Source organism: Zingiber officinale, chromosome 6B (assembly GCF_018446385.1).
Source record: "Zingiber officinale cultivar Zhangliang chromosome 6B, Zo_v1.1, whole genome shotgun sequence".
Taxonomy (NCBI): domain Eukaryota; kingdom Viridiplantae; phylum Streptophyta; class Magnoliopsida; order Zingiberales; family Zingiberaceae; genus Zingiber; species Zingiber officinale.
In genome coordinates, this window is record NC_055996.1 from 114,428,591 (window position 1) to 114,441,953 (window position 13,363).

General features: G+C 34.4%; 1 protein-coding gene across 1 annotated transcript; it reads right to left on the reverse strand.

The window, feature by feature from the left end:
• Nucleotides 1-3,860: 3,860 nt before the first annotated feature.
• LOC121989039 (probable trehalase) lies at nucleotides 3,861-13,120 on the reverse strand. Its single transcript, XM_042542845.1, has 11 exons — nucleotides 12,266-13,120; nucleotides 11,428-11,547; nucleotides 9,384-9,499; nucleotides 9,180-9,280; nucleotides 8,997-9,106; nucleotides 8,292-8,364; nucleotides 6,846-7,010; nucleotides 6,653-6,740; nucleotides 5,525-5,624; nucleotides 5,198-5,411; nucleotides 3,861-4,185 (listed from the first exon to the last, which is right to left on the reverse strand). The coding sequence occupies exons 1-11, from the start codon at nucleotides 12,835-12,837 to the stop codon at nucleotides 4,099-4,101; spliced, it is 1,746 nt and encodes a 581-aa protein (XP_042398779.1). The 5' UTR covers nucleotides 12,838-13,120; the 3' UTR covers nucleotides 3,861-4,098.
• Nucleotides 13,121-13,363: the final 243 nt, after the last annotated feature.

Sequence of the window (13,363 nt, forward strand, 5' to 3'; positions counted from 1 at the left end):
TATTAAGTTGAAGTATTGGCTCAATTAGCAAGAGGGAAACTTATAGATGACCCAGCTTTGCATAAGTAAATTACTAAGACATTTAATGCACACTCATCTTGGAGTCTTGTGTGAGCAACTTCGAATCTGGTATATTTAAGATTATAGGATGACAACCTTACTACGGGCAAGGTAAGCGTTAAGAAGTGTTAAGAGTTTTTGTTCTAGGGAAACATGATCCTCTAACGTACAAAATCTTATACAATATGCATGTGATTTTCATTGGCCAGACTGACGCCCCTGATTATGTTATTAATTTTAAAGTTTAGGGGATTTATCAACACACACTCAATTGAAATTGGATGGAAAACTGAGGAACAAACATTACTATTTCATTTATTTTTATTTCACTCTTATAAATTATACCTTCAATTAAATATTACTAAGCATACTCTCTCATTAAAAAAAATTAATTTAAATTTTTATATAAAATATTAAACGGATAAGAACATATACTACTTAATATTAGCCAAAGGACCGAAAACATATTCTAATTTTATCAGTCCAAGATATTTATAGAATCTTCTTGTGTTTCTAATCTTAAGATGTACAACTAAAGAGAATCATAACAGTGCATATTTTTTATATAAAAATAACTAGAAAAAAAATTACTTTAAAATTATTTTTATATATAGGAAAATTATTAATAAGTTTTAAAATTATTTTTGTGTGAAAAGAAAAAGATATTAAAAGTAATTTAATTTAGGATTTCATTAAAATTAATTATTAAAGGTACAAAATTTTAATTAAATAGTAAAATTCTTCAAAATAGCTTTTGAATAGCAATAAATTTTAATTAATAATTTTACATATCATAAATATAGAATAGCATTAAATTTAGGTTTGAATCACTGCTATTAATGCAAAATTGTATAGATATATTGCAACACATTTTGTAGATGATAATTGGTCTAATCAAAAACTAATAATTAGTTCCAAGGCTTTTTGAATTTCTTCATCCTGTGTATTTAATTTTTAATTTTTTTAATTTTAAAGATAAATATTATTTATTTATTATTTGTAAAATTTCAATTTTTAAATGTTTTTATATTTTTTTTAATAATAAAGGATTGCCTCTATAAATTATAGACTGAACAGAACAACTCATTTAATTATAATAAAAGCAAATCCAATCTGTGGGTTGACACTATATTTAAAAAATTAATTTTGACTTAAGTAAAGTTTGAACTTTTCACGCAGTCTAATTTGAAATAATATATTACGCTTAGTTTGACATGACAACCAAGCGGACGCTCGAGTCCTACCTATCTAATTTGATCGGGCCTATTAGATCAACCGGTTTTAAATTTTTTTATATATTATTGTTAATGTGCGTATATTTTTAGGAGAATTTTTAGTAGGATTTGATTTGGACTTAGGAGGGTTTTAATTCGTGTTTCATGGCTACGGGTTCAATCATCAGGTTCGATCCGAATTTAATTTTGAGTTTTAACTCTGAGTAAATTTCAGCTGAAGGTTGATTCGACTCAGGTTTAGTTCCAACTATAAATTCACATAGGATCCATATTTTGATTTTGCCAAGAGTCTATCTGGTTTGACAGCCTCTGAGCATTTAAATTTGAGTTAAAGTTAGATCAAGGAAATTCCTTTTTTTTTTGTTGATCAAATTATATTGTGGATTAATTGACTTGTTTAATTTTGTTAGTTTATTTGGCGGATTGGAAATCAGAAGCTATTAGGAACTAAAGATGTATCGATTTGATGCCCTTATCGCCACTGTGATTTGAAAACATGTTCAATTGGAAATTGCATCTAATTTTAATTAGTCATGCTAAATTTTTTTATTATTTTTATAGTTAACCTCAAATATCCAACTTACCCTGTCTAACCAACCTAGCCTCATACAAAATTTTCACCTACTACCAAAGTAATCGAGAAACAATTCACGGTAAACAACTCATTAATTTAATATTCTTAAATCAACTGCTTGTTACAAAAAAATTCCTTAAATACTTGAAAAAAGGCGCCAACCAAATTTTAAAGATGAGACTAATAGCGGTATATTTTAATTATTTTCATTGATTTTTTTTAATGATAGAATTTTTTGAAATTAATATATTTTTATTAATTTTTATAGAATCTCTTATAGTTGTGCAAAGAATTCCATGGAGTTCTATAAACTTTTTTGTAAGACTTTTACAGACATTTATAAATTTCATGAAAATTTATAGATTTAAATGGATGTATTCAATCTTGGAAAAGAGTAGGCGGTCATGGTCTCGCATGATATTTATTTTCAAACAAAACCTAAAATACCTAATTAAATTTTATTTTATTTAATAAAATAATAAATAGCATACTTTTTCTTAAATTTTTTTTTCAACTTTTTATACTTTTATTTTATTTTGGCTAAAAACAAAGAGAAGATAACGTCTCACTTAAAAAAAAACTTTAATAATATAATTTTAAATCCAAAAATATTATAATAATTTTAAATATTTTTATTTATAATTTTGATCTAAATTATTATGAAATGTTTGTCTACCCTTTAATTTCGTCAAACTTTTAATAAAATATTGAATTGATAAATTTGATTAGTAATAACTTAATTTGATTAGTAATAATATTATTAAAATAAATAAATATAAATATATAAATTTATTTAGAAATTTTTAAAATTTAATAAATTTTATAAAATTATTTTAGATCAAATTTCATTAAACTTTATTAAATTATCTATTAATTAAGTTGATAATTAATTTGATTTATTAATATATATTTTATATTAAAACCTAATGTCTCAAATTTCTTTTTCCTCTACGCGCAGTGTCGTCCAAATCGATTTCGACTTCGATCTCCTCACAAGTAGCCGATGGAAGCATCACCAATCATCTTAAATAATTTTTCTATTTATTTTCCTCCTTTCTAGCGCACTGTCGACTTCACCGGATGCCACATTGTTTCCCATCATGAGCAACCGGAGAAAAAAATCTCCACCTACCTGCTGTCGTGAGCTACCGTCAAAGAAAAGGCTGTAAGCGACTGCTGCTCCATTCCAACCGTTCCAATCTATTCGTTTACCATTATAACATCGGAAAACGACATTTTAAAGGACTCTCAGCGTCACATGAAATACATGCTAAGAAGTTGATGTAGACCGTCGAGAGGTTGAATAAGAACAGGACCTATAAGATCAAAAAAATAATCAAAATCAAAGTGTGAGAAGAAAAAGGATTTATTTGTAAAAAAAATTAAAATAATTTGAAATCTATAGAAATCTCAAACGTGAGAAGAAGATTTTTATTTTATTTTTAAAATTATACCAAATGTTTTGAAGAACTCTTATATTAAAATTTATATCCAAAGATTTCTAAAAGAATCCATGAAAATCTATTAAAATTTTGAATATCAAAAGATTTTCATAAAATCTTAAAAAGTCAAATTTGAATATCACGTGACTTTTAAAAACTCCATAAAATTTTATTTGAATACCACTATATTTCTATAAAGTTTATAAAAATCTAAATTAAATATACCTAAACTTTTAAAATCTAGAAAAGTCATTCAAATTAATTAAAAGTCTAACATTAAATATACCCTCTAAACTCCCCTAAGTCATGACCGATTACATTGATAGCTAAAATGATTCCACACTATTTTTTTTTATTAAAACAAAGTACCACTAAACCTGAGATGACCAACTTTATTCTAGTAAAATTTTCCACCGACCAATTCCACACTATTTAGTTATACATAATGTGCAGGATTAAATAGAAAAAGTAGAAGAATTTGTAAATATCATTCTCAATAAATGGACGAGGTAAATTTACAAAAGCTAAAATTCGGAAGTCGAATAGTACTAAATTTAAAAACATCGTGATTGAATTGAATTATGGCAAAATAAATAAATAACAGCCAATAGAGCCACAAATTAGTGAATATTACCAAATATAAGAACATTATAATAATAAGTCTTCTTTTACTACTGAGAGGGGACATCTAGTAAGGTCGATAGCCTTATTCAATTAAACTATATGAATCACATACGATATACCATATGAATCATGCCAACCATAATAGTCGACTTGTTTGCTCAGGTTAATCGCAATCGATTGCCCGATCATGCGGCCAACCAAATTCTTCCAAAAATGCGAGAGCTACGCCGTTGGACCAACCAAATCCAGTCTGCAGACACAATGAGTAAAGTTTCAACAGCCACATAAGAGAGAAAACAAAGAAAATATTACATCATCTTCCAGCCACATTCACTAATCAAATTTGCTTTACTGTAACGGAGGTAACACTAGGGCTGCAAATGAGCCGAGCCGAGTTTGAGCTTGGGTTAGCTCGAGCTCAAGAAAATTGAAGAGGCTCGGCTCGAACTCGAGCGAGTTTCAGAATTTAAGCTCGAGCTCGACTCAATCATTTAATGATCGGCTTGAGTTCAACTCGAAAATGAATTTTAATGGAAAAATAAGTTGTGGAAATTGGGATTTGAAAATTCAACCTCTAGCAACCCAATAGAACACTCTAGCCACAAACACCTTACACCTCCTCAACTTATTAAATTATTTTAAAGTAATAATTATTTTAAATATTAGAATATTGAATTTTAGCCTGGCTCGAATAGGCTCGACGAGTCCTCGAGCTAGTGTTAAATGAGCTCGAGCTCGGCTCGAATGTTAAACGAGCCGGCTCGAGCTCAGTCAAATTCGAGCTCGAGTCGAGCTTTGACCGAGCCGCTCACGAGCGACTCGGCTCATTTGCACCCCTAGGTAACACCACATAAGTTTGTTGTATTTATTGGACTTTCTTTTCCTTCACATGGTTTGACCGAAAATAAAATGGAATGTTTCTACATTTTAAGTTCCTTCCTCCTCTCTTCTTCCAAGTAAATAAACAAACAATAATATTTTTTCTTCTCACTTCCATCCAACCAAGCACAACAACGAGTACTGGAAAGTGAAACCAGCCCATAATCCATTCATCTACTTCAAAGCTTGTAGTAGGTATGCTACACAATTTTTAATGTATCGTCACAACTTCCTTTGATTTTGTTTGGGCATTCTTGTGCAAGGAGGTTGGACTAAGTTGGCGTGTTGAGAATGTTTGACAAAGTTTATATGGTAAAATTAGGTCTACTCATTATTATTAGCTTTGCCAAACATGAAACAAATTTAATACTTAGATGTGTTACCTGGGGCGCGTACTCCCCGCCGCTTCCCGTATCTCCACAGGCTTGGACATCATATTTTTCATGCATTACTCCAGTTCTCTGGTATGCAACATAATTTGTTCTGATCCACCTAATAGCAATATCTTCCGCCAATGACCTGGCTTCTTTTGAACCAGAGTTGGCCAATCCCTCCACTATCATATGTTGCAACGGTGCCCAACCATTTGGGAAATCCCTGCCCATGAATGAAGAAATGCTTCCATTCAATTTTCTTCATAAATTAAGAAATTGTTCATACTGCATGCATGTTTTCAATTCCTTAATACCCATGCCATGAAAACAACTAACCATTGTTGCCCAGTATTTGTCAAAGAAGTAGCAATTCCAGCTGCGTGAAGTAGCCCAGAGTTTTGGAAACTTTTTACAACTCTGTCCAACTCTTTGCCATCTTCACGTGTATTCAAAGGTAGAGTTAAAATTTGTTCTTTCAACAATGCAATAGATGGAGACAAATCTCAAAAACAAATTCATCACAATGAAAAATGATGCATCCTATTGCTCAACAAAATTAGAGGAATGTGTTTAGATAATAGAAGGCATGGAAAGAAAGATCCAGCATTAAATACTTCTTTTACCACACAACTTCATAGTAATTAGGGTCCATTTACTTGGACGAAGATATAAGGAGAGGGAAGGTGACACAAAAAATGTACAAAATAATAGAGTTCCATATGTAATTTTGTCATTCTCTCTTCCCCTCCTTTCTTTCTTCCCAAGTAAACCCACCATTAGCTTAAACATTTAGAAAAGAAGGCAGTCCAATATAGCATGCATATCAAGTGGATCTGTTGAGCTCCAGTTTTAAGTGCCCACTAAATTGTATGGTAACAAAAAAATGTAATTGGAGAGAGAAAGCATCAAGAAGCTGCTTGTCAACCACAATACGTCAAAAAGAGACCTAATTAACTTCCTAATTCTTCAATTGGTGAGTTAATCTCACGTCCAGAGTTCACAGAGTAAATACATAGAAAGACTTAAATAAAGAAACCCTCACGTTTTCAAATGCAACAAAATCTTTAATTTTAATATTCATATGAAATGCCCTCACGTTTTCAGAGATAGAAGTATGATAGAATGTGATAGGATTGGAAAATGTTTCTCAATGGAATATAAGATAAGGCTAATCTAACTTCATGACTAGATGGGAAAATGTGGTACAACCATTAAAATCATTTCATATTTATAGATTAGATAAGCACAATACTTGTTTTCCCTTTCAATACTTTAAAACACTAAGGAGTTATTGAATCTACAAACCAGAATCACTCTAAATTGGAATGATTATAATATCAGCCTTCTATATTGGATATTCAGTTATAACAAGTAGAAAAGAATGTTAACATTCCATAACACACATTTTTGCTATTTACTAAGTTAATGATGATGCCTCAGAAAGATTCAAAGATTAGGTCATACCCGAACCATATGCCCTAATCCAAAGAGGAACAAAATTTGATGCAAATATATGATGGTTTTGGTGGTGCACTTCCTGCCGTTGAGATTTCTGTATGGCAGAAGATTAACAAGAAAACATAATCCCCTGTGATGCCGTAAGTAAAACATATTTCTAGTTTCAGCGATAAATTTTGTAAGGTGTATAAGAAAGCACCTCAGAGTTGTTAGTCATGAGCCAGTAGTCCAACCACTGGCCCATATCTGAGTTCCAAAATATTGATCTTATTCCTGCCATGCGTGCCTTTGAAGCTGCAGCAAACTTTTCTGAGGTTGAACTATCCCCAATTATATTTGAGAAGTAGGATATGTCATATTCCATCTATTGCAATAAACAAAATTATTATTTCAGGTATTAGTTAAGAGCACAATTGCACCTCAATTATCCATACAATTTAAGGAAATGCAACTCCTACAATTTGCCCTAAATTTGAACAGTCATAAATTTCTGAGCAAACTAACGGATCATTAGCTAGAGTCACTGCCTGTGGAAAGAGTTACCTCCATTGCCCTCCCAAGTTTCACACGAACACCAATATGCTACACAAGAAAACTGAATTCATCAAAATATCTGAAACTCACGACACCAACTACAATAGCTGTTTTTATCAAAACTTAATTTTGTCATGGTAATTGGTAAATTAAATAGGTTCAGGTGGGCACTTATAATGGAGTGCGTTTGACACTGACAGAGTGGTGGCTTCCGTGGTTGTTTTCAATATCATGGAGTTTTTGAAGCTAGAAGAGGCGATTGGAGTGTGTTGTATTCCGGCGTTCCTCAATGTGGAAGTTATGGTTCTCACTATCCAAAGGACAAGGGTAGACCTATCCTTCCCCGCCAACCTCACACCCGAGCCTCCACACATTCTTTGGGTTCAGACTCCAGCATAAAGAAAGCTAGTATAACTTGCAGCATCTCCACAGAAAACAGAGTCGGGTCGAAGCCTGGTCCTGCTGGTGTCACCATCTGCAAACTCTTTACCTTCCGACAATTTTTACCAGGTGGTATAAATGCTTGAAGAGAAGCCACTATGATGCAGACTGCCAAAATGAAGTGATTTCTTTCCAGTATCTCAAGAAAGGTCACAGGTTGAACATCAGTTTTTTCTCATCTTCAAGCGGACTTCCCATGGTACCTGCATTAGGCTGTAATCTACAGAATGCTCTGAAAATGCATAAGGTCCTTATAGCCTTAAAAAATTCTTGTGTATTATCATATAACGGAGAAACCCTTTGTCTTGCTGACGTCTGGTGATGCCTTTGAGCATTCTTGAAGTGCTCAACTACCTGACTTTACCAGGAAAATATCAATCATGAAGGAAAATTGTCTTCTGCTAAGGTGATCCCACAGGATCATTGCATATGAAGTTTTATCACAATCCATTAGATATTCTCCATTAATGTGATTTGTGAATTAATAAAAAGGCAACATCTTTGACAAAAATAAGATAGAGACACACCTAGATGTGATAATATTTTATTAATTGCCGCACAATGTCAAAGAAAATGCAAATATATTTCAAAGCATCCTATATACTAAGAAGCCATATAAAAGCTTCATTTTGTATTCAAGTATAGTAGAAAAGGTTTATCCATATGATACCTTGTATATGAAAGCATTTAGATCCACAGGTATTATTGATGTAGTTGCCAATGTTGTCAAGTCGGATGAATTTCTGCAGCAAATAAAAAATTCCAATTGAAATCTGAGAGACCGACATATATTGAATATCATTTTAAGTTAATGAATATATTGAGAAAATAGAGCATGTAGATGGATCTTTCCATCTTAGAAGATTCACATTAACCAAGATCCTTCAGTAGAAGGTGAAATCTCTGTACAAGTCTATAACCTAAAATAAAATGAATAAATTCTAATATACGAAGAATGTTTATTTTATCCCAAAAAAGTGCTCCACATGTAAGGCATTGATATTCATTGGTCCATGTATTAGATCACGAGTCAGATTGTGAAAACAGTAAGAAAACTATATGACTTAATTTTTCCTAAACCTTGTTCTGTTGGTTAGTACATTCTGGTTGGGGGAATGTTTGACATAAAGCAGAAGGCAATCGCTGCATCCTTATCTTCCAATGCTGGTATGATTTGTACATGTCAAGAGAATTTATCATTCTTGTATAATTTACACAAAGTCAGAATATCAACATTTTAAGTTTAATTTGCTTGTATAACTCAAACACAACCAAATCAAATTTCTAAGCTCTAAGTGAAAGTAACAACAGCAAAACCATAAACCATAAAATAAGAGCTGAATTGCAAATTCAGGATGATTTACAAGTACAAAACCTCATCCAACGTGAACTGAAGTCCCATCCTGATTCAGCAGTTGAAGCGACCTGGTGGTAAAAGTTTCTCCTCTGAGCAGCAGATGAAAGTCTGGCAGCTGACTCTTCATCCTACTTGAAGGTAATAACTTTAGTATTTATCAAAAAGTTGTGATCAACTGAGAAATTACAGTGGTTAACATACAATCGTGCCAGATTCTGGCCGGGGTCTGTCCCACATAGCATTGTATCGGTTGAGAGAATGCTTGTGGCCTTGAGCATCTTGTACGGTCACCTTGTGAACCTCTGTCAATTTTTTTTTCAAAGAAGAACAGATGTCTTCAAGAGAAATCATAATTGGTAATAGTTAAAAAAACAAGGTGACAAATAAATTACAACAAATGCGAACCTGAATTCCAAAACTTATGCTCCTTAAGCAACAAAGGGACAGCTTGCTTAACAAATTCCATATCACCAGTTCTCTCATATATATCAAATACCATTGCACTCAATAATGGTGGTTGACTGCAGAAAGTGCCAATATGATTAAATTTCATGATGGAAATTATAAGAACAGTCATGAATACCACAATTTTCAATCACAAGTAAAAAAGGATTAGTTGCTAAATTAATTTTAAACTTTTCCAAGTAAAACAGGATTAATTGGTAAATTTGCTTGAACATTAAGCTTTTTATGGAATCTAGCCTGAAATTAAATAAATAAGTCCAGATATTTTGTTTTTCAAAACAATGTTGTCCAATTGTTCAGCCCCTTTTTCCTTAGCATAATTACTTTGCTTCGTTAGGTCAACATTCAATTAAACTTATTGAAATCAACTTATGAGGCTAGCTAACCAAGTATAGAATTTTGATAGGGTAAACTTGGGTTGGTAGATTGGATTCAATGTATTTATTTGAGATATTGATTGAATGATGATTCAACATACTGACTAGGTGGGATTGATCACATTCTCAGCAAGAGAAGCAAACTGACAGCAAATAAAATTAGGATTTCTTTTGATTTGACAATAAAATTTAGTTGTTTAAAATGTCTGATGTTATTTAAATTTAGTTATTTTACCAAAAATAATTTTTGTAGTCGCTTCATCAAGGAGTTAATAGACCATGTAATTAATCATCTTTAAATTTAAAAATAATTTCCTCTTCGGTCAGTTGACTTCGTATTTTTTATTGTGCAAACTGTTTGTGTTGAATCAAGTGGTGTCAGAGATGAATTCTTAATTTGCTTTTATCTAATCCAACATTCATTTGTCCCTAGTGGTGGTTTCTTTTATCTAATCCAAGTTTAACAACCTTGATCAAATTTTCCAGACTATGCAGTGTGTAAAACCATCCCTAAGTCTCATTTCTAGTGGTTGTCCGAGAGCCCCACCTCCTAAACACCACCCATGGCTCTTGTGATCTCCAGCGATTGAATCACTTGAGTCCCTGAATCTGCTCTACCTCCGAAACTGCATACCAAGTGATGCCAACTTCGCACCCCTGTCCTCATGTCAAACTTGAGATTTGACTTGACCACTGGAGGCTCAACACCTCCCTAGCTCATCAAGAATGTTGTCAGCATCAAAACTGACTCACCTGGCCACTGATCTGCCTCCTGAACCCTTTTCAACAATAAACACCCATGACTTCACCACACGACAATATGTTGTCCATGGATTTGTCACCCAGAGCCACCAACCCTCCTGCCACTCCTACCAAATTACTTTGGCTGCTCCTGTGTCATCCCCCACATAGGAATTGACTGTGAGATAGTGTCGAACAAACATAAAAGCCTGATTCCCTCTCTCTCTCAAGAAAAAAGGGGCAAATAAAGCAGTTCACAGCATATCTGGAAAAACTACAAAATTGTAGTCGAAGCAAAATCTTAAATTGCAAGGAACCATCGTCTCATGATTGATTGAGAGTCTAGAACACACCCCTTTAGTTGATTTTACCAAATCACGTCTCTCACTCATTTCACTAGGCAGACTCATGTTTATACATTGTTGAAACTGGCTTTTATTAAACAAGCTATTAAGGTCAGTACAATTTTCTCAAAAAAATCTCCTTAATAGCTCAAATCATCAAATTAGGTTATTTTAACTTTAAAATAATATTAGAGGCTTCCTAGAATTCTCAGATGTATTTCTCAAGTGCTTTGAAGTAAAACAATTGAAAATTGCACATAACAAAACCCAAGAAGCAGCTAACATGCTGTCATTTTTGTTATGAACCAGATGAACTAGCAACAACCATAAAACCAAATGCTCCCCCACTACAGCAACTAGCAGACCAGATTGCAAGGACTTGCTTTTCTAAACATAGAAATGAAAACAAATTTGAACTTGTCCAGATTTTACTATTGAAAAGAGATAGATGTGGCTACATAATAAAAAATAAAAATGAATATATTTTAGACCAATGTAAATATTTGAGCTAAAAACACTAACCTTCGATTAGTGTAGTATGCTCTTGCACCATTCAAGACAAAACCATAAGTTTCAACAAGGGAGAGAAGATTTCGCACTATTTCCTTTGCAGTTTCATACATTTTGCTTACAAGTAAGCCCCTGCGTAACAAGATATATATCTTGATGTTACTATTTTCACATGATTTTACTGAATGTAATACTTGCATGGCTGTGGAAAGTTTTAAGAGAGTCGTAAATGTACTATTGACTATGATAACAGTATATTTTTGTGTTATGCTCATTTGATAAACAAGAAACACCTATCATTATTTTGATCTATTGAATGGGAGGGATAACACCAAGCACAAGCATTGATATAACTACAATTATAGGACAGTACCCTATCATAATTTTGCCCATTTAATCTGAGCAGAAGTAGTCGTGGCATGGTAGGGTACTTACCCTATCATAATTTTTTTTGAAGCAACCTTGTAAATGGAGCACTACCAATATTTTAAAAAACAAATTCTTTAAAACACAAAAGTAAAGTTGTGAACCACTTAACCAACAATGGTACAATAAAATTTTAGTTTTATACTAGAATCTAAAATAAGCAAGTTCTTTCTGTTTTATAGAAAATGAAACAGAATTAGGAAGCCTGCTCCTTAGTTATTAGTTGTTATCTAAACCATTTTTAAAAAGTTCCTCCTCCCTTCACGTATTATTTCTCGTTTTTCTTTCATTAATATTCAAATTAACACTTAGATGACCGTACGAATTATAATATGACCATCCTGATATTTATAAACAATGGACCATAAAATGAGCACACTACAGTACGAATACATAAATAAATAGAAAACATGGAGTACCTGACCTGATACTCCAATAGGAATCCCAGTAATAAACCTCCCGAAACCTCGAACCTGGCACGACAACAGGGCCAGGCAGCGGAAGCAGTGTGTGCCTCTCCGGCTGCTCCCGCACCTCGTCCGCTACCCTCCGGCTCAAGTTCTTCCACAGCGCGTGCACCTGCAGCGCCCAAGCTCTCACCTCCGGGCGCTCCACCTTGGGAAGGAAGCCCTCCGGCTCGGCCACAAAGTCCGCCGGCTGTGCCACCAGCAAATCCGACCCGGCCACGCCGAAGTACTCGTCGACGTATCTCTGCAGTGTCGCGGCCGGCACCACCCCGTCGACGCGGGGGAGGGCGTCGAAAGCGGCCTGGGTGCTGGCGAGGTCCCGCTTGAGGGGGAGATCGACGTAGACTTTGGGGTCGAAGCCGGAGGAGCCAAGGGAGGCGAGGGCGGCCGATTGGAGGGACTGGAGGAACGCGATGAGTGGAGTGATGGGAGTCGAGCGGACGGCGTCGGCCATATCCGTGGCGGCGAATAGGAGGAGGAAGAGGAGGAGAAGGGGGGCGAGGGGGGAGGCGGAGTTAGAGGGAGCCATGCGCGGTTGTTTGGGTTTGGAGATGAAAGAGGGGAGGAGAAGCGGGAGAGGTAGAGTCGTCCATGGGTTGGTTGGGGGGATTTTATGGGGGGAAAAGTAAGACTGCTACGCCCGGTCTTGCCGCCGGCGATGTGGACAGCGGACTGACCTAGCGCAGCTTCCACTTGGCCTGATTGATCGGTGGTGACCCTGGCGATGCTTTCAAAAGAGAAGAAGCTTCTGGAACTTCACTTTTTTTTTTTTTTTTGTGATATTGCGCGATGATGGTTGTCTTTGGTCGTCGAATCGGAGTGAATACTGCGCACGAATAATGTAGCACCGCGTCCCATCCCACCAATGGGCAAAAAATTCTCTCCCTGCGTTTTTCTTTTATTCAAACTTCGTGAAAGTCACATTGTTTGACTAATTTAACTAAAATCAAGTCATTGTTACTGCAACTAATCTTTCAGTCTTATTTTATTTGTTTTGCAGTTATCTAATTTGACTTTGCTGTTGTCGTATATACATCAGCTATCATCACATTTTG

Coding starts and splice junctions, on each gene's coding strand:
- LOC121989039 (XM_042542845.1), bottom strand. CDS start 12,837: ATGGCTCCCTCTAACTCCGCCTCCCCCCTCGCCCCCCTTCTCCTCCTC. Junction 8,365..8,996: donor TTCAGTTCACGTTGGATGAG/GTTTTGTACTTG, acceptor TATTTGCTGCAG/AAATTCATCCGACTTGACAA. Junction 5,625..6,652: donor GATTAGGGCATATGGTTCGG/GTATGACCTAAT, acceptor ATACACGTGAAG/ATGGCAAAGAGTTGGACAGA.